The sequence below is a fragment of the Athene cunicularia genome (genome assembly GCF_003259725.1).
Source record: "Athene cunicularia isolate RWA chromosome 1 unlocalized genomic scaffold, athCun1 chr1_part1, whole genome shotgun sequence".
NCBI lineage: Eukaryota > Metazoa > Chordata > Aves > Strigiformes > Strigidae > Athene > Athene cunicularia.
This window is the reverse complement of record NW_020799091.1, coordinates 125480228-125499467: the sequence shown is the minus strand read 5'-3', so window position 1 is coordinate 125499467 and position 19240 is coordinate 125480228. Positions and strand designations below refer to the sequence as shown.

Genomic DNA, 19240 nt, shown 5'->3' with positions numbered 1-19240 from the left:
AATTATTTTTAGTAGAAACTATAAAAATATTTTCTCTCTCTCAAGGTTCTGCAAAAAACTCAGCCCTTGCCCCAGTTGTTGTGGACACAGAAGGGATCAGTGAGGTTCTGGATCAGCTAAAGCATTCTATCTCAGGCCTGGACTCTGTGCTCCAACGTACTTTGCCATGGGGAGTGGCATTTCATCATGCAGGTACTCCTGAATATATCAGTCTTGAATTCTCTAATGGTCAAGGCACGTCAGTTCTTTTTGCTGTAGTTAGCAGCAATTTACCCTTTACTTTTTGAAGCCTCCTGTAGTTTATGACCGAATTAAATTGTTTTGAGAATCTCACAGTTAGAGGTAAACTTGAAATTATTTTATTGTGGCTGAAGACTTTAATTCACTAATTGTTATGATAAATCTTCTCTCTGTTCTGTTGGGTAACAGCAACTTTTAGAATACAATTTAAATTTTTTTTGGTGAAATGCCTGAAAAATTAGTTGATTTGCAGCCCAAGGATTTTCAAGTTGTCCCTAAAGCTGACAGAGTATTTTAGAGCAATTTTCCTCAACTTGATACTGAAATAGATGGGTAAATAAAGGTAGTATAACAATGAACATAAAAATAAAAGGAGCATGTGCTGCAATGCTTCTGGCTAGATCTTTTATTTCTTACTTAAGTAGGTAATAGCGTGTGTCACCTGTTGATCCACTGAGAGAAGGGACTGACGCTGGAAGAGAGAACAGTAGCTGTGGTGTTGAATATGTTGGGGGAATGATTCCAAATGCTTATAGAGTGTGGGTTTCTTTCTCAAGAATAAAATTGGCTTGAAGCCTTCAAAGGAATGTGGAAAGATACATATTAGACCTGTAATCTAGAATGGAAATAAGAAGGATTCCAGAGTCAGGACGGCGAATGACTAAATTCTGGTTCCTTACTGTGTGTTACATCCAGTTTTCTTCTTTTTATTTTCTTTCTTTCTTTACTTGACTGCTTGTAGATGCATAGTAAATAATTGTTCATCTTGCTACAATGTGTACAAGCACCTCAGAAAAGCTAATTTATAATTATTACTGCCAATTGAATAATAAAAACTTAATGGTGACATTTTGCTTCACTTATGGTTCAAAAGATGTTAACTGAGGTAGTGTTGAGAGTCTAGTTCCTAACACTGAATGGCGAATTTTCATTAAGTTTGTTTGTTCTTCCCCTTGCTTGACAGTAATATTATTAGCGCTTAAATGCAGTCTCACTATTACTAGGCTTGCTAAAAGTAATCTCTCCCCAGGTCTTACTTTTGATGAACGGGACATCATTGAAGGAGCCTTTCGCCAGGGCTTGATTAGAGTCCTAGCAGCAACCTCCACGCTCTCATCTGGAGTCAATCTGCCTGCACGCCGAGTAATTATACGAACTCCCATGTTTGGTGGCAAACTGCTGGACATTCTCACTTACAAGCAGATGGCTGGAAGGGCTGGCAGGAAAGGAGTAGACACAGAGGGTAGGCAGAGGCTTTATTAACATTCTCTAAGAATGGTGTTAACCTGATTAAATCCAGGGCAGTGCTTTGCAATTAGTGACTAATCATGATGAATTCCTTTGGTATTCAGTATGATTAAGTTAATCAAGATGAATTTGTTTGGTATTAATGGAGTAAAAATTGTAATTCCCAGGGGATTCTTTAAACTGCATGAGACTTACTTTGGTATTTACACGTCAGTTACTTCAGGAATGGACCGTTTTCTCCTTGTAATTCTTGTTTAGCTTCTAAGGCCGTGTTGTTCATTTGCCTTAATTCTGTGATCCATGGTTGGTTTACTAAAGCATTTACAGTTTTAGTGAGAAAATTTACAGTAAACTCTTATTGGACAGGCCTAAAATGTAAGGAATGCATTTAAAGTCTCCAACCTTAATTTGACAAACTTCTGTTGTCTGAAGTTCTGATTTGGATTTATTAAACTTCCAATAAGTTTAACCATAACTTTTATGGATCTTGAAAGTAGTAATGTGTCAGAGACAGGGAAATATGAACAGTAGTTCATACATAATATGGTGTCTGTCAGCAGCACTGATTGATGTTCAACAAAATAATACTGCCTGTTACTTTAACTTGCAATGGAAATATATCTTCATGGATGATATTTGGAAAAATTATATTGTACTGGTATAAACACAGTAGAAAATAAGAAGTTCAGCAGAAGGGGGAAGTGAGATTTGCCCTCCTGATGGTTTGATTGGTGCTTGCTGGAACCCTATGTAAGCAGACTGTTCTTACATTTAACTTTCTATTTTTGCCGGAGTAGCATAGCAACAGAGCATTTTGCGACCTATATCTCTGTGAGCTATCCCTGTGTGTTCAAGAAAAGGGCAGCTGCATGCTGTATTTTGAAATTTTCCAGACTTTGTCATTTGAGTGTAGCTAGCAGGTGTAAAATTACATTATTCCTTGAAATTTCCTTTTTTTTCCCCCCTTCAAGTTACAATAATTAGTACCCTTTTGTGACAGTTCTGATGTGGCTGTGTTTTGCACAGTAAGCAGTTGATTTTATGCTGATGAGCTTCATGAATGTACCATTTTTTTTCCACTCTGCAGAGTCTTTTGGATGAGAACATAAAGCTACATTACCAGCTGCTACTCTTTCAGAGTAGGGAGGCTGGACGACAGCAACTTCAGCTGGAAAAAATGTGGATATGAAATTCAGCTGACAGACAGAAGATAAATGCTGTTGGGTTGATTTCCTTCTCCCCTCCCAACATTGTAGTGTTGAATTGTCTCCGTTTTGAATTTGAATTTTTTTTTTTCTGATTTGATGGAAATCTAAACCCATAATTTTAGAAAATGAAATTGGATTATTTTTGCATTCATCAAAACTCATGTTCCCAAGGTGGAATAGGTAGAGCAGTTCAATATTGCTGAACAAAAACTAGAAATACAATAGAAGGCCTTTTTTGCTTTTAATGAGTCTTATGCCTAAATAGCCAGAGTCTTCTGGTGTTTGTCTAGTCTGACGCTAACCTAGACTTCCCCTCTTATCTGAAATGTGGTTCAATAATTTCTTTAGTTCCTTTTTTTTTTTTTTACTGTTTACTAGGTTGCAATTATTGGCTTTAAGTTCTCAGTGGTATCTTGGGAAAAGGTTTCCCCCAAGTCTTGAATGACTGTGAGATAATGTAGAACCAAGTGGATACCTGTCTTCTGTTAGATTTATCACACTGAAGAGTCAAAGTTTTCAGAGGGAATTGTAGGTCACATCAGAACCCAAAAATGAAATGCATGGATGTTCTTTATTGCTAAAATCAAAATAAGCTTTGCTTTCATAAAACACTGCTTACAGTTTATCTCCTGTACTCTCAGCACTGGCAAAAGTACATGGTCAACAGATGTCAAGAATTTCACCCGGCAGAACAACAAAAAAAAAATCCTAGAGGCACATCCCCTGAGTGTGACTTTGATCCTGTAATTCATTTACGTAATCATGTTTAAGCTGTATGCAGTTACTCACCAATGCTGTATTTGTGGTATTTATTCTGTTAATCAAATTTAAGTGCAGTTGTGTTTTCATTACCTCTGGATTTGCTAATTGCTGCAGCATTACTACAGCTACAGTTTTATCATAACTTAACATTCCTAGGATCTTACAAAGATACCCATACCAAAATTACCATGATGTCCAGACTGCATGCACTCAAATCTTAACAAGTTATCATAAACCTATTATGATATTTACTGTACAACTAATCCAAATCTAATGCTCTCTTCTTAGTCAAAGGCAAGATTGTCTTACCCATAATTTATATTGTGCCAACTGGCAAAGCTTGTAACTATCTAGGTCTCCCAGGGACCTAGTTTCTCTGGAATGGCTTTGTTAAAAAAAAAAATCTCCTTTATGTGACCACTGCATTTTGCATGGATAGTGTCTGTACTAATATCTCCTTAAAGCAATTGGCTCTTTTTTTTTTTTTATGGCTCTGGGACCTTTTTTGTCTCCCACAGAATTTCACTAGTGAGGGATTAACCTAACAATGTCTGATAGAGAATTTTAAGATAAAGTATATTTGGGTGTATTTCAGTGGAAGCCATTCAAAATACTTAAGATTTTTTTTGTGTATGTATATGCATAAGTGAAACTTCTTCTTTACTTATATTAATAACTTTGGATTTCTGAATTACTTTGTGTTATTTCATTTTGGGTGTTAACACAAGCTGTCAAAGTGCTATGCAACTTTTATGTTTTCTTCTTGCTTTTGAGACTCTTCTCAGTTTATTAATGTAGTGCAGAAGAAGAATTGGAGCCACTGTATATTATAATTCCAGTCAATTCCACAGCAGGCAAAGAAGATGCACAGAGAAGCTGTGGAAACTCCTTAGCTGATTTGTCAAGACCCTGACCAGCCTAATTAACTTTGAAGTTTGCTCTGCTTTTAATTCTTAAGTATTATGCATCTGTGGAGTTGTTATGTAGCAATGGATATACACTGTTCAAGGTTCCAAAGGTTTTTCTGTCTTATTCAGCTTTTTCAAAAATACCTACAGTTTTCCATTCCAATAATATGTCCTTGGTGAACTGTATGTAGCTATTACAGTGCTAATATGCAATACTAAGGTCATTAATTTTTTTTCCTGTTTTTTGTGTGTGTTTGTTTTTCCTTTTCCTACAGGTGAGAGCATTTTAGTTTGCAAACCTTCAGAAAGATCAAAGGGTTCTGCTCTCCTTCAGGGATCTCTCAAGCCTGTTTGCAGTTGTTTGCTTAGAAGAGACGGGGAAGGTGTTGCTTCTAGCATGAAAAGAGCAATACTTGAGGTACAGTACACATGGAGAGGGATTAGAATTGTACTTGCATTCTTGTGATTGTAGGATGGTTTCTTTTGTGACACCATCAAATGTTTTCTGTGCACTTTTTCTTCTGTTTCCTCCCTTGACAACCCAAGCAGCTTTGGAAGAGGGTCTGCCAGCTTGCTTCAGTATTCAGCATTTTTTTTGGTGTGTTTCAGTCTCTGCTTGCTGCAGATTAGGGCATGAGTGCACTCAAACAAGGGTTAGTAAACTTTGCTTTGGTATTTAGATATATTCAAACTGCAGGCAGAAATGTCATTCTTAAACTTTGTGTGTCACCTGACAGTTTTAACTGAGAGATACTTGTAAATTACTGATCCCAGAGGCTTGGTAGACTGAATTGGGCCATAATGACATTGCTAAAACCTTGTAGGGTCCCTTATTTCCCCTCTCAATTTATCTACCTCTTTTGCACAGAAATGACTAAAATTTTGTGAATACATTTTTGGTGAACAAACAAGCAGGTATAGTACCCAATTCTGTCCCTCTAGCCTGCCCTCCTCTATGGTTCCTACAGGAGTAAAAAGGACCAAAAGTTTGTTATTCCACATAGGTGAGCTTATGTCCTTTTCCAGAGTTGCTTTTGGGCTTGAACTGAGCTTAGGCTCTTTTAAATACAGTTTGTTTGCTGTACTACTCCTGCTGTCTTGTGAAAACTGCCTTCTGTGGTACATAGAACATGTTTGTGATTCTGTAGATTTTGAATTTTTAGCAGACCGATGGAATTTCTAAATACAATTTTCTACATAGGTGCTGTTTAAAATGTGGGGGCTCCTTTCTGGTGGTGTTCCTTTACAGCATGGAATAAATCCATTGAAACCATTACAGAAATTCTTTATTTAAGCACCTTGCTATCTTAAGGGAGACACATGCATGGAAATGACTTATAAGGAAAAAGTAGTTATGTGAAAAACAAGATGAAAAGAAAATCCAAGGGAAAAAAAAATCACAGTCAGGAAAACAACAATGGGGGGGTGTAGTGTTCACATTTATTAAGAGAAAATTTCAGTATCGTGAAGAACCTTAGGAGAACTCTTCCTCCTGGTTTGCTTTTTATCTTCAGAAAATTATACTTTGTGTTCTAACCTTTTAAAAGAATTTCACAGAATCACAGAATTGTCTAGGCTGGAAAATACCTTGAAGATCATCCAGTCCAACCACTAACCTAACATTGACTATTCCCAACTCCACCAGATCCCTCAGTGCTGGGTCAACCCGACTCTTCAACCCCTCCAGGGATGGGGACTCCCCCCCTGCCCTGGGCAGCCCATTCCAATGCCCAACAGCCCCTTCTGCAAAGAAATACTTCCTAAGAGCCAGTCTGACCCTGCCCTGGCGCAGCTTGAGGCCATTCCCTCTTGTCCTGTTGCTTGTTCCTTGGTTACAGAGACTCATCCCCCCTCTCTGCACCCTCCGGTCAGGGAGTTGTAGAGGGCCAGGAGGTCTCCCCTCAGCCTCCTCTTCTCCAGACTAAACCCCCCCAGTTCCCTCAGCTGCTCCCCATCAGACCTGTGCTCCAGACCCTGCACCAGCTCCGTTGCCCTTCTCTGGACACGCTGGAGTCATTCATTGTCCTTTTAGGAGTGAGGGGCCCCAAAATGAACCCACTCATCGAGGCGTGGCCTCACCAGTGCTGAGTACAGGGGTCAGATCCCTTCCCTGTTCCTGCTGGCCACGCTATTTCTGAGCATTGACTAAACAAAATGCCTAGGGCTAGTCTCAAACTTAAATTGCTACTATGTGCATGTCTGCTCTTAAAATAAGATTTTATAATTCATTCTTTCCCATAGCTTAGACCTCTTACTTCTACCTACGTTGTCTAATTTCTTGCCAAGGAAAGTCCTTAAAGGTTGTTTTGAGAAGAGCTGTTTTGCCTCATGTTCCCCTGTCATACTGGTTCTTTAAAACTTAGATATCTGATGGATCAGTCTCTTTGTTTCTCTGATCTGATGTTCCCTCCTACTGTTTCTCTGCAAATATGAACAAGTAGTTTTCTTCAACAGATCATAGTGGGGGGAGTGGCCAACACCCCAGATGATGTGCAGACCTATGCTTCCTGCACTCTTCTTGCATCCAGCTTGAAAGAAAGAAAAGGGGGAAGTGAGAAAGCACAAGACAATGCACAGACTGGACCTACTGAGGCTTGTGTGGCATGGTTGCTGGACAATGAATTCATTCAGGTTCTGGACTCCAGCAGTGATGCAAAAGGTAACGCTGGTGTTCTTCCCAGTGATTGCAGTTATCTGTTTAGAATTGGCAAATCTTCTACAGCTGGGTAGATGTTCAATGTAACTTTATAATGAGAACTTCTGTGCATTTTTGTTTTGAATTTTAAAGATTCGTGTGTATCAAGGATTTTTTGCTTTCTGGAGGGTGTCTTTATACCTGCTTTAACTTTTGTTTGCATGCACATGTTCTTGGAAGGCCTCTCTCTGCACATCACCTCTAAGACTGATGCCTCCTAGTCTAGAAATTTCCAAAATATCTTTAAACAAGGCATACTTTTTAACTACAGGATTTGTGCATGTTAACTGGAGACTATGTTTTTTTATCTTTTTGAAGAACAACCAGTACATTCTGAGAGAGTGCAAGTCTCTTCTAGAACTGCTTGGTGTACATGGTTGCACTTTTTCCTGATTTTGTCTCTTACAGTGGCTAAGGATGAGACTCCAAAAGTAATAGTAAGAATACCCATTGCGGGTTAATTTGTATCTCCTTTTTAAGAAAAGATCATAGAAGATATTTGATGTTCCGAAGAAAGAAATACTCAAAATGATAACTCCTAGGCAGGATGGCAGATCAGATTCTAGTGGTTATTGTTCAAATATCTATCACAACTGTTAGTCTAAGTACTTAGTGGAATCCAAGCTCGTGATCTGGCCTCTGAAAAATGCTAATGTAGACTTAGGCAAATCTAAACCTTTTATTATTTCCATTTTTCTGTCTTCAGAATGGAGAAATATATGCTATTTCTTCTTGAAAAAGCAGTTGAGAAAAGTTAGTAGTACTGATATCTATAAAATACATTGCAACCTGAAAATGAGATATAAAATTGCACTTAAATGTTTCTCTGTTTTTTTGGTTGTTTTGTTTTGGTTTTTGGTTTTTAAACAGGAAAGGTTTATCATCCAACACATCTTGGCTCAGCTACTCTTTCCTCTTCTCTTTCACCAACTGAAGCTATGGAAATCTTTGCTGACCTGCAACGAGCTATGAAAAGCTTTGTTCTGGAGAATGATCTGCATATTGTCTATTTGGTAGGTTCCTCATTCTGTGTTTTGTATTTTGTGCTGCCAAAGCTAAGGAAAGGAGAGAAAGCACAATGCAGAGTTCCTGAGGGCTCCATGAATGCAGAATTCTTTGTGTTTCACTTAGCTCATCCTTCATGAAGAAAAGATTCTAAATTGAATGTTCTTCAGAACTAGTCTGTTCTCATAGTGTCCATTGTGTAGGCAGGTGCTGCTTGTCCATGTACCCATTGTTGTCACTCCTGACGTCAAAAGATTTCAGAACTCTCTAAGTTTTTGGTGTAGGATAATGGTAATTTTTCTGAGACACCTGAAGCTGATGAAACAAATTGTTGTGTGTTTGGGATCAGCAGGCTGCGTCTCAGATTACTTTTGAACACTTTTGAGCTTTTAGCATCTGTTTCGCCTACAGAAAGCCTCAGAAAGCTACATGGCTTTCTATGGGTGGGCTTTTCTTTGGTACAGTAACAATGAAATTAACCTCTGATTTAGTTCACTTGTCTGGTGATGCTGCCAAGGCTAAAGGAAGGGGCATGATAAATCTTTTGAGGGGAAAGTGTCCCGAACTTTGTCAAGTTTTGTGTGCACATACGCTTAAAAAAGCTAAGGAATGCTATTTAAAACCTTTGGAGAGGAAGTCATGAGCCTGTGAAAATTAGTGAGGAATCAAGATGAAGTTGCAGTAAACATCTTAGGATGCATGGCTGCCAGAGGCAATCATCCTCCAAAATTTCACAGTTGTCTTTAAACTCCTTAAGTATAAAGTGTATTTTCTTTACCAGACTGATAAATCAAAGGCAAAATCTGAACATCTTGAACTTAAAAAAAAGTTCACTCCAGGGAGAATATGCTTGTGGTTACAAGAGTTTTTGAGCTAGGGGACAAGGGGAAGGCAAGAGATTGAGGGTGCCTGTCGGGTGCCTGTCTCTGCCTGCCATCATCATTAACCTAGTTATTGGCTGTTACTGGTAAGGGTGGGTTTTTTTTGATCTACTAGTGTCCCATATGTACCAATATCTCTGTTTCAGAGGACCACATAATATTTTGTTCTATTTATACTAGGCAAAGTGGACTGTTTTGTGTCATGCACCAGTGAATTTCTTTACTGTTTGCATCTCCAAAACAGAAAAAAAAAAAAAAAAAAGATGAATTTTGTTTGTGTTCTGATGTAAACACAGCAATGGCAATATATTTTTTTTTTTTTACCCTGTAGTTTTTAATTGCAGCAGCTGGTCTCATGTTATTTTAAGTCAAATACACTGTTGAAAAAATCGTTTTTAAGATTCTGTTCCATTAAGCTAGCCTAAAACACTTCCTTGCAAATCTGTTCATTTTCAAGGCCAAAGGTTTGTTTCATTTTGGTGGCTTTTCTTCATTTTAAAGAATTGTTCTCCATTTGTTCCTTATGGACTACAGAGATATTTTCTGCTATAATGCTTTTTAATTCCCTTAGGATTGAATTTTTTACTTGTACAAATATGAAACTGAATTCCAAGACCTGGTATTTTAGGAAAGCTGATTAAAACAAAAAAATATTTGCTAGGCTAGGAAGAGTTTTTTTTAAAGAAAAAAACCCCTCACAACACAAACAAAAACCCAACAAAAGACAATCCCCCACCTTAATAACTCTTGTTCTTCTTGGCAGATGAAGGGACATGGATGATTTACAACTGCGTAGGCATCTGGTATTCTGTGTTATGTTCAGTGCTCCCGAACAACTGTTATTTCAAAATAATTAATCTTGCAGTATATTGATAAAGGCAAAGACATTTTATCTCCTGATACTGAAACTGACTCTGTGCTGACTGAACGATAACAGAATTGGTTTTCTGTCTAAAAGTGCATGAATGCTCTGGATGGCTTTTTCCTGTTAGTGTTAATAAAAACTGAGATTTCTTGTACTCTGGGTAAATTAAAACTTCAGTGAGTTCTGGCAAAATATATGTTCCCTCCTGCTTGATCAGGTGCCATGGCAGTGGTTAGTGTGGCTGTTAGTGGTTTTAAGAGGTTGATAGATATCTGTCAGTTTTGTTAAAAAAAGAATAAAGTTCTGTTTTGTTAAAGAAGAATAAAGATGCAGCTTAAAAATCTTGTAGTGGCTTGGATTTAGGGAGTAATCTGACAAAGATGCCAAATTGTTTAATCATCAGAGTAGCCGTATGAGTCAGATCTCATCAGTACAAATACTAAAAAAACTAGGTTAGAAGAGCTTTTACTTTCTTCGGTGTACATGGCTATGAGTCAGTGCCTCTGAATAGTGTGTAGGATGCTCTAACCATATTCTCTAGGCTGTATTTTTGTTTACCCGGAGCTCTGTTCTGTTTGTTTCTCTGAAATAGTTTTTTTGCATTTTCTTCTTTTCTTTAGGTCACCCCAGTGTATGAGGAGTGGACCACAATTGATTGGTACCAGTTTTTCTGCTTATGGGAGAAGCTGCCTGCCTCAATGAAGCGTGTGGCTGAGCTGGTGGGGATTGAAGAAGGCTTTCTGGCTCGCTCTGTAAAGGGCAAAATCATAGCTAAAACAGAGAAACAGCACAGACAAATGGCCATCCACAAAAGGTAGCCACAAATGCATCTGAGTGTGCAAAGACTATGACATGTGGAGTATGCAGGCTCTGTGTCTCTTTTCAGGAACTGGCTCACTTGCTGCATGAGCTCGTATCTTGGAGAACCTGGACCTGATCTGCTCTGGACTGAGAACACTGCTGGCATAAGATGATTGTGCTGATGTTTTTGGAAGCCATCTTCTCTGTTTCTTTTGTGTGCTGTGCTATAGTACCATTCTGTCCTATGCTATCACAGTGCATTTTGCCATGAACACTAATGTGCCCTGGATGATGATTTTATTTCCATCTGTACTTCTACAGGTTTTTCACCAGTCTTGCCCTTCTGGATTTAATCAGTGAAGTTCCTTTAAAGGATATGACCAAGAAGTATGGCTGTAGTCGTGGCCAGCTTCAATCCTTGCAGCAATCTGCTGCCACCTTTGCAGGTGAGCTTTCTGGGCAAAACATCCCTGAGTCTTAGGCTACTCTGTTTTCTTTCCTTCCAGATATGGGGATAAGATAGCCACAGTGTGGTACTAACAACAATCAGTCTTCTGAAACCACTTCCAGCTTTATAGCTTAATCTGTGGTTGCCCCTGCTTTGAGACGGAACCACAGAGTATGCTGTGGGAAGGGGGCCGGCTGAGTGGAGTCAAGCAGAGCTGTAGCATGCTGAGGTCTGTAGAAATCATCTGTGGACTGTGCAGGACTACAGTTTGTTCAATACTAAGTATGAAAATATGTTCAAGTCCATTCTGAAGCTTTGCTCTATCAGGAAAGAGTACCTTTCAGCATGGGAAAAGTTTGGGTCTCTAAGACCTTAGCATGGCTTTCTCCTAGTTGCAAAGTTAATTGGCCAGAAAGTATAAGCTCATAGTTTTCAAAACAGGGTGAGCAGTTTCTGGGTCATTCATCACCAGATGACAAGAGGTCAGAGAGCTGTCACCTTTAACTTAACTTCTTTAAGAGGGCTGTGTTGGTGGTAGAAGCAACAGCCCACCGTGTGACTGAGATTTTATTTTTTTTTTTTCTGTTGCCTAAGTCCTCCATTACTCCATAAGTGGGTCTTCAATTTTTAAGACAGTTTTAGCTCAACTTGCGAAACCCTATGTGTGGGTTGCAGCATGAGTCAAAGCCCCAAAATGAAAAGGTCACGCCAACTGATGCAGAGTAGTTTAATTCTGGTAGCATAAATAACTTTTTGTTGTAGTGGTTTCATAATTCTCTATTCCCAGTGTTAATAATTTTCACAAAAGCAATTTAAGAAGCAAAACGAGCTGTTGACATGACATATAGTTAAGAGATATGATAAAAGTTGTATTCTCTAGTCACTGTAAAAATAGTGAGGGATGCCATGTCTTTCAGTTATTTTCATATTCTGTAGATGCAATCTCTGAGTAAGACACTGTCTTTTCCTTGCTCTTTTCCTCCTCCTGTGGAGGGGGACTGCAGTTGTAAACTTTATCAGGCTTTGCTACCTCCTGTGATGCTCTCAGTAACTAAGTTCTGAAGGCCAAGCTCTGCTCTTATGGACATCACTGCTAGCTTTCCTCAAAGATCTGTGGCTTTTCTTAGTGCTTCTCATCACTGCTTTTTTCTGTCATCTTTTTCTTCAGTGTTTTTGGTTCATAGGGCACCTGTTACAAGATATGCATGTGCTTGACGCTTTCAAGATGAGCATCTTTGAAAAAGCAGTGTCATTCAGAATTTCTACCTCACTGATAAACCAGTTAATTCTAGATTGAGTTCTGCGAGACCAGCTCTTAGTCGTAGTTCTAAAAAACATGAGTTAGTTTCTCTATGTAATGGTAAAATGAGAAATGTAAAGTGAATTCTGATCCAGATGAGGAGAAAATATTGGATCCAGCTTGGTAAAACTGCAGCTAGAGTTAAGACACTGATATAACTTCTTTGTTCCAGGAATGGTAACAGTTTTCTGTAATCGGCTGGGCTGGCACAACATGGAACTGTTGCTCTCTCAGTTCCAGAGCCGCCTCACTTTTGGGGTTCATAGGGAGCTTTGTGACCTGGTACGAGTGTCTCTGCTGAATGCACAGCGTGCTAGGACGCTTTACAACGCTGGCTTTGTCACCGTGGCTGATCTTGCTAAAGCCAGTCCTGATGATGTGGCAACTGCTCTGAAGAATTCAGTACCATTCAAAAGGTGAGAAATCAGTAAGTCCAGAAGTCAAGTAAAGAATTTTGCTTGTAAGGTGAAGGGTTACCTTTAATAAAATAGGGCAACCTTTTGGGACTTCATGCCAGACGTTAGTTAGAAATAACTTGTAGGTGTCAGACTGATCACAGTCATTCTGTGAATATTTTGAAATTAATAGAAGCATCTTTTATTTGCAGCATAAGTTCATGAGACCTAAATTTTCTTCTTAATCCTCTTTTCTCTGTACTGTTAAGTCCTTGGTGAATTGTTGGTGCTTTCTGGAGAGCTTTTGCTGCTGAAAGGATCTGAAAGGCAGATCCTCCATATGATCAAATGAGTTGATGATTTATTACTGTGTATCATCTGAGATTCTCTTGCGATTTTCATGTTAGTGCAATGACAAGCTTCCTTGATTGAGTATTTGTTGGACTGTGCCATGACACCTGTCTGGTTCATGCTCCTGAAGTTTCCTTTCTTTGGAAAACAGTGCATGGAGGAGGACTGATTCAGACCTGGATCTTGCCCTAGTAGGGAGTTGGGATTCATGTGGGGTACGTGTTTGGACACAGAAACTTGGGAATGCTTCTGGGGATGCAGCTAGTAATATCTTTCATCAACATCAATCCACATATAAAAAACTATAATAGTTATTTCCTTTTAAGTGCATTATATTTTGTATATAGTGCTTCTGTGAAGGTAGGAAGCTGTGAAGCTAATTGAAGTAGGAACAAAGCAGAATAGTTCCAGCTCCTTGTGTTGTTTGTTGTTTTCAGCATGAATGTTTACATCTGTCTGTCACCTTGCCCGTAGTGTTCGTAGGGCTGTGGATGAAGATGAAGAATCGGCAGAGGAGCGTCGGACTGCGCGCAGCATCTGGGTGGCCGGAATGAAAGGCTTAACCGAAAGAGAAGCAGCTTCCCTCATGGTGGAGGAAGCCAGGGGACTTCTCCAGCAGGATTTGGCACTCATGGGAGTGCGGTGGAACCCAGAGTCTTTTCTCGAGACTGATACATCCTCTGTGATCAGCAGTGAGTCAGAGCTGGAAGACAGACTACATAGATCAAAAGGAGAGCAGTCTTCTGAGTCTTTGATGGTGTCAAACAAAAAAGGGTTCACAGTTCAACATTGTAATGGCCTTGATTCTGAGGCTGGAAACTTACCAAATATTGAAAAGGGATATAAAAGACGACTAAGCAGTAGTACAGAAAACTCCAGATTTGAGAGTGAACTCCCAGGCAAGAGACAAGCTCGAGCAGAGGAAGGCAATGATGATACTGTGTACAGTGCTAGAAAATGGTCAAATATGTGCAGAGAGAATGAAAACATAGAAAGAATTTCTCTGGTCAAAACCAAGACTGATTCCAGGAGAGCAATTCCAGAACTCCCTACTGAACAAGGAAAATCACCAACATTGAGAACAAAGTCTTCAGCTTGTAGATTGATAAAAAGTACAGACATGCATTTAAACCAGACTAGAAACAAAAATACTGCTTCAAAACTGCAGAGTTCACTTATTGAAAACTCAAATATGCTTAGCATAGACATACAAAAGCTGCCTGCTTTCTACCCCACCGTTTCTACCGATAATTTTTCTTCAGACCAAAATAATAAGGAATTTATGGAAAGAGGATCTGTAACTCATAAAGTCTTAAATTCTGTACAGATGGGGCAAGTTAATCTTGGGAGGACAGATAAAATGGAAAGGTTATTTACAGAGCCTACCACCACTAATGAAGGCATGCCTAAGGGGAGAGCATGTTTTCAGGCACCTGTTACATTGCAGGGCACTCCACACATCAATGTGGAGGCACATAATATTGTGAAAAGTCTAATAATATCTGGTAGTGCTAGGACACAGAGAAATGGCAATAGTGATGATAAGCAGAATAAAATTAATATAATGCAAACAGATGCGAGCTGTGCAGAGGTGATGATTGCTAAGAGGCAGATGGCTTTAGACAAAGATCATGGTAATGTAACTGTTAACTGCTCTGGAAGTGGACATGTCCATTGTGGCAGCAGAATACAGAAGCCTGTGCATTTTTCTCCTGGTGTGGATAAATCCTGCTATATTCAGATTCAGAATGGTGGCAAAAATGGGAGTGGAAAGCACAATGGAATATTGTTACAAACTGAAGCACTGCAGGAAGCCAGCTGTCATTGTAAGGAGTTTTTGAAAGACTCTCTAGTAAAATCCAGAGGTGTTTGCAATGCAGATGATGCAATTCAGAATGGTCCATCTTCTGATCTGTTTTCCAACTCTAGATGCTTCGAAGACAGCTTTCAGTTGGATACTCAAACTGAGATGATAATAAAACAGGAGGGAGCAGCTGGAATCACAGGGCAGCAGGGAATACAAGGTTCAGAGCTGGCAGCAATACCACAGCAGGAAACCTCCAAGAAACTAAGCACTTCATGGACTGAGAATGCTACTGATAGGAAACTGGGCTTATCGAGTTTTATCACAACAAATAACATTACAAAAAACACAGCTCAGCACTGCAGTAATAAAGTTTTGGAGTCTGGAGGCCTTAATTTACAGCCCGTAGCAAAGGAAATAGAATCTGCACCTTGCCTTAAAGAAAGCGATTTCTCAGTGACTGACTCCCAGCTACACAGTTTCCTACAAGATTACCAGACCCAAAATTCAGTGAAAGTGGACAGTGTATCTAAAGACCTTAATAAAGCGACCTCCCCTTTTTCCCACATTGTACGAGTAGAATGTCACCCTGTCCCTGAGAGAAGCCTGAATATGAGTGATAGCTTGCTGTTTGATGATAGCTTCAGTGATGCCAGCGACCTTTCAGCTGCTTGCATCACAGAAGCTGACAGAAAGGACCCCGTGGAGAATCAAGAGGCTGTGCTTCCTCCAGATGGCCTTTTGCAGAACCTAAGTCCTGTTCAGAATAAATTTGATGTCCGTGTCAATCAGAAAGAGCATGAGGACCCTGCACAGTGTAACGATGGATCTTTAGCATTCTCTGATCTAATAGCTGAAGCTTTAGATCATGCAAACTCCCCGTCTTTTCTGGAAGATCTTCCTTCTACATTTCACGGTCAGTCAGGATTAAGAAACCTGGGGATATGTAACAATGACCCCAGACCAAAAGACTTAGTAGGAGATCCAGTTGAAAAGCTCCAGAGAAGCCAGCAAGCTTTAGACAGGAAAATCCATCCAGTGGTGTGGACTGACCTCTCGTTTGAGCTAAGCCCAGGATTGCAGGATGTATTAGACAAATGGCCTAGTCTCTCAGGCACTGAACAAGTTTCAGTAAACTCCTGTTTGAAAGGAAACTTAGTTGCTCCTAATGTTAATCAAAAGCCAGATCCAGTTTTTGAATCTGACTGTTGTCAGCCAGAGCCTTTGCCCACTTGCCAGGATTTTAAAAGCTCTGTCAAGGTTAAAGAAAATAAAACGGAAAACTCAGATCTTCAGAAAACAGATTGCATAACACTTCCACTGAAGGGAAGCAACATAACATCTTGTCCTCCACCAGATAGTAATAACGGATTTATTCCTCCAACACCTCCCAAAGAGCTTTTTTCCAAGAGTTCTGCTTTGCTCTCTGTGAAATCTGCGAGGAAGAGACAAGTCACCTTCGTGAATGAAGGGCAGCTGATTCAGCCGCATCAGAGTAGCGAAGGCAATGCTGAGCAGCAGGTAAAAACACTCCAGGTCAATCTTGGGAGTGTAGACCCAATTGAGACTGATGAAATAAAAGATGATTCCACTATAGACCAAGGCTTTTCCCTGCAGCTGTCTCAGGATGTTTTACCACTCATTCCCTTAAGTGCTGAAAGTTTCACTATTATTGACGTAGCAAGTGACAAAGCGCTTTTCCAGACTTTTCTTGCAGAATGGAAGGAGCAAAGCAGATTCTCCATCTCAGTGGCATGTGAAAGAACAAAACGTCTTTTGTCTCCCAAATCAACGATTGGTGGCAAATTTAAAAAAGGTCAGTTCTGTGTTCCAGCACATTGTTTTGTGAGCAGCAGTGTGGCATCTTCAGCTTAAAGCAGGAGTGGAGAAGGAAAGGGTTTGCAGAAAAGGAGGAAGATTACTGATACTGATTGAATATTGTCAGTCTCAGTAAAGCAAAGGAGCTGAGTCTTAGTAGTGGATAGAGAATTAGCATCCGTCATTTCATTGGTAGGTCTTTGGTGATAGTAGTGGTTAGCAGCTTGTGATAACATCTGAATATTCTTAACGTCTCGTTGTGTATCTAATTTTGAAATGGATCTGTGTTATGCTGTCCCTTTATTGTTATCTTTCCATGTCATAAACAGATTTTAGTATATTTTAAAATCAATGCTATATTTAACAGTGAAATGTACAGATTGTTCAGGGTCTTCACTGAGGAGTGTTATTTGAGGGATTGCCTCTGAACCAATGTTAAATATTTTTGAGTTTGCAAAAAGTGAATTTGGTTCAATATATACATGTGTGAAATTCAGATCAGTCTCTGGGTTGGTGCAATATTGCTTCATTTTTTTTTTTCCACAGAAGTATTCATATGCTGCAGTTTGCTGCTGCTGCTGTATAAACATACTCTTCCTTTAAAATACCAAGATTAAGCAGAGTTAGAGTCTTTGCTGTCATATTGCCATAACAACAAAAATTCTTAAGTATCAAAATAAATTTTTGACAGACAAATGTGAAATGTTTTTCAAAGTGGAAGGAGGGAATACATTTCTGTCTCAACTCTTGAAGACATTCCTAGGAAAGGCAAGAGTTTTGCAGGGATGCTATATGGGTGGTTGTTTCAGTTAAGAGGTTTTGCTATTTTAAACATGATTGTTTTTTTTTTTCCCCCAAAGAAACACAGTTTTTTCTTCTCATAAATAAAAATGAAGGTATATATTAACTTTTAAGAAATTTAAGCTCAACTGTATGTATTTAAATTTTAGGGATCCAAACTCTTCCTTCTGTAGTTATGGAGGCTATTTCACAATTGTAACTTAAAAATTATTCCTTTAGTAAGTTCTCCTCAGTGGACGCAAGTTAAAGATGATGGATTTCCTGTCCAAGGCTGTGAAGACATCTTGGTAGTTGGACTGGCAGTATGTTGGGGTGGAAAAGATGCCTACTATATCTCTTTGCAGCAGCTACAAGACCAGACTGGTAAGTGAGCAGACAGGCTGTGCTGGGTTACATGACACTATGTTTCAATAAACTACCTGCAGCAGATAGGTTCTTGGAAGCGTTTGGAGTGTCCCAAACTCAGCTCAGCTGTGTGATGGAGTGGCTTGGCCATATTATTCAGCATATTAAGTGTTGAACACCCTTGAACATGTTGCTATGGATACATCAATGCTGCTATGTAATAAGACCGGGTAATTGGCTGAAGCACTGGATTGCTGAGCATGCACATGGCTAAAATGTTAGCTTACTCCCATGTTCTCTTTAGTTTACTTGTTTTTCTCTTTCAACCTTTTCCAATTTTTGCTCTCCAGAACAAATTTGACACTTGAATGCTGAACATAACCCAGTCTGTGCTACATAGGCTCATGGCTAGGGCTTGATTCCTGGCTTCCTTTGTTTAGTAGTACAGACAACATATTGCTTTTGGGAGCCTTGTCTGCTTTGATAAGATATATAATACTGCTGTAGAATTATTGTTATTTGTTCACAGTCCAACTGGAGATTTTGTGCTTGATGTGATTGCATCGAGATTTTTCTCTTGCCATTCTTACCATGCAGTGGGTAAAAAATGATTATTTCTGCCTGTATTTCCTGCCTTAGAAATCAGTATGAGTTTGGCACCACCACCCTTGGACAAAAACCTGTCTGTAACAGAGAGACTGTATCATCTGCAGCTGCACCTGCAGAAGCAGCCCAAGCAGGAGCGGTCACTTGTCATGTATAACTTCATTCAGCACTACAAGACTCTGGTGATGGCTTGTGGCATCTCCTTGGAAGGAAATTTTGAAGACCCAAAGGTTTGCAGGATAAAGAAATTTAGATTGGGTAAAACTACTAGCTTAAACTCACCGGTGGAAAGACAGGAGTACCTTCTGGAACTTTACTTCTGTTTCTTAGATTTGAATATGCACATCTGTCAGGGGATTTAGTGGAAATTTTCTTCCAGTGAGAAGTCTAAAACAGTATTTAGAGGAGGTTTCTTTTGCTGTGTGTGTTCATGGCACCTATAAGACAAATGGAGAAGGTTCAGTGGTAGGTTAACACCGTAATCTTTCATGACTGATTGCTTGAGTGGGGAGGATGAGTTTAAATCTCACCCCGTCCAGTAGACAAGGCTGAACTCTTGTTTTGTTGCTAGAAGCAGCTTGGGACTAAAATGGCAGAAGTGCTTGTGGTCAGATTATTAATTCTGAGAGCAGAAGACTTTGTAAGCAAATGATTTACTGCTATGTGTTGTATGGACCACCTTGCTTACTGCTATTTTCTCAAAACAAAGTTTACGTGTAATTTCAAAAGGTTTGGGTACCATTTGTAACTCAAATGAAA

General features: G+C 39.4%; 1 protein-coding gene across 1 annotated transcript in view; it reads left to right on the top strand.

Moving 5' to 3' along the window:
• POLQ (DNA polymerase theta) overlaps positions 1 to 19240 on the top strand; it is a 53981-nt gene that overhangs the window by 14599 nt on the left and 20142 nt on the right. The window contains exons 8-18 of the mRNA XM_026847125.1: positions 46 to 192; positions 1271 to 1483; positions 4642 to 4784; positions 6821 to 7025; positions 7932 to 8074; positions 10433 to 10626; positions 10935 to 11059; positions 12534 to 12777; positions 13582 to 16727; positions 17750 to 17893; positions 18515 to 18711. Coding sequence (XP_026702926.1) covers positions 46 to 192; positions 1271 to 1483; positions 4642 to 4784; positions 6821 to 7025; positions 7932 to 8074; positions 10433 to 10626; positions 10935 to 11059; positions 12534 to 12777; positions 13582 to 16727; positions 17750 to 17893; positions 18515 to 18711 — 4901 coding nt within the window. The remainder of the gene's footprint in view (positions 1 to 45; positions 193 to 1270; positions 1484 to 4641; positions 4785 to 6820; positions 7026 to 7931; positions 8075 to 10432; positions 10627 to 10934; positions 11060 to 12533; positions 12778 to 13581; positions 16728 to 17749; positions 17894 to 18514; positions 18712 to 19240) is intronic.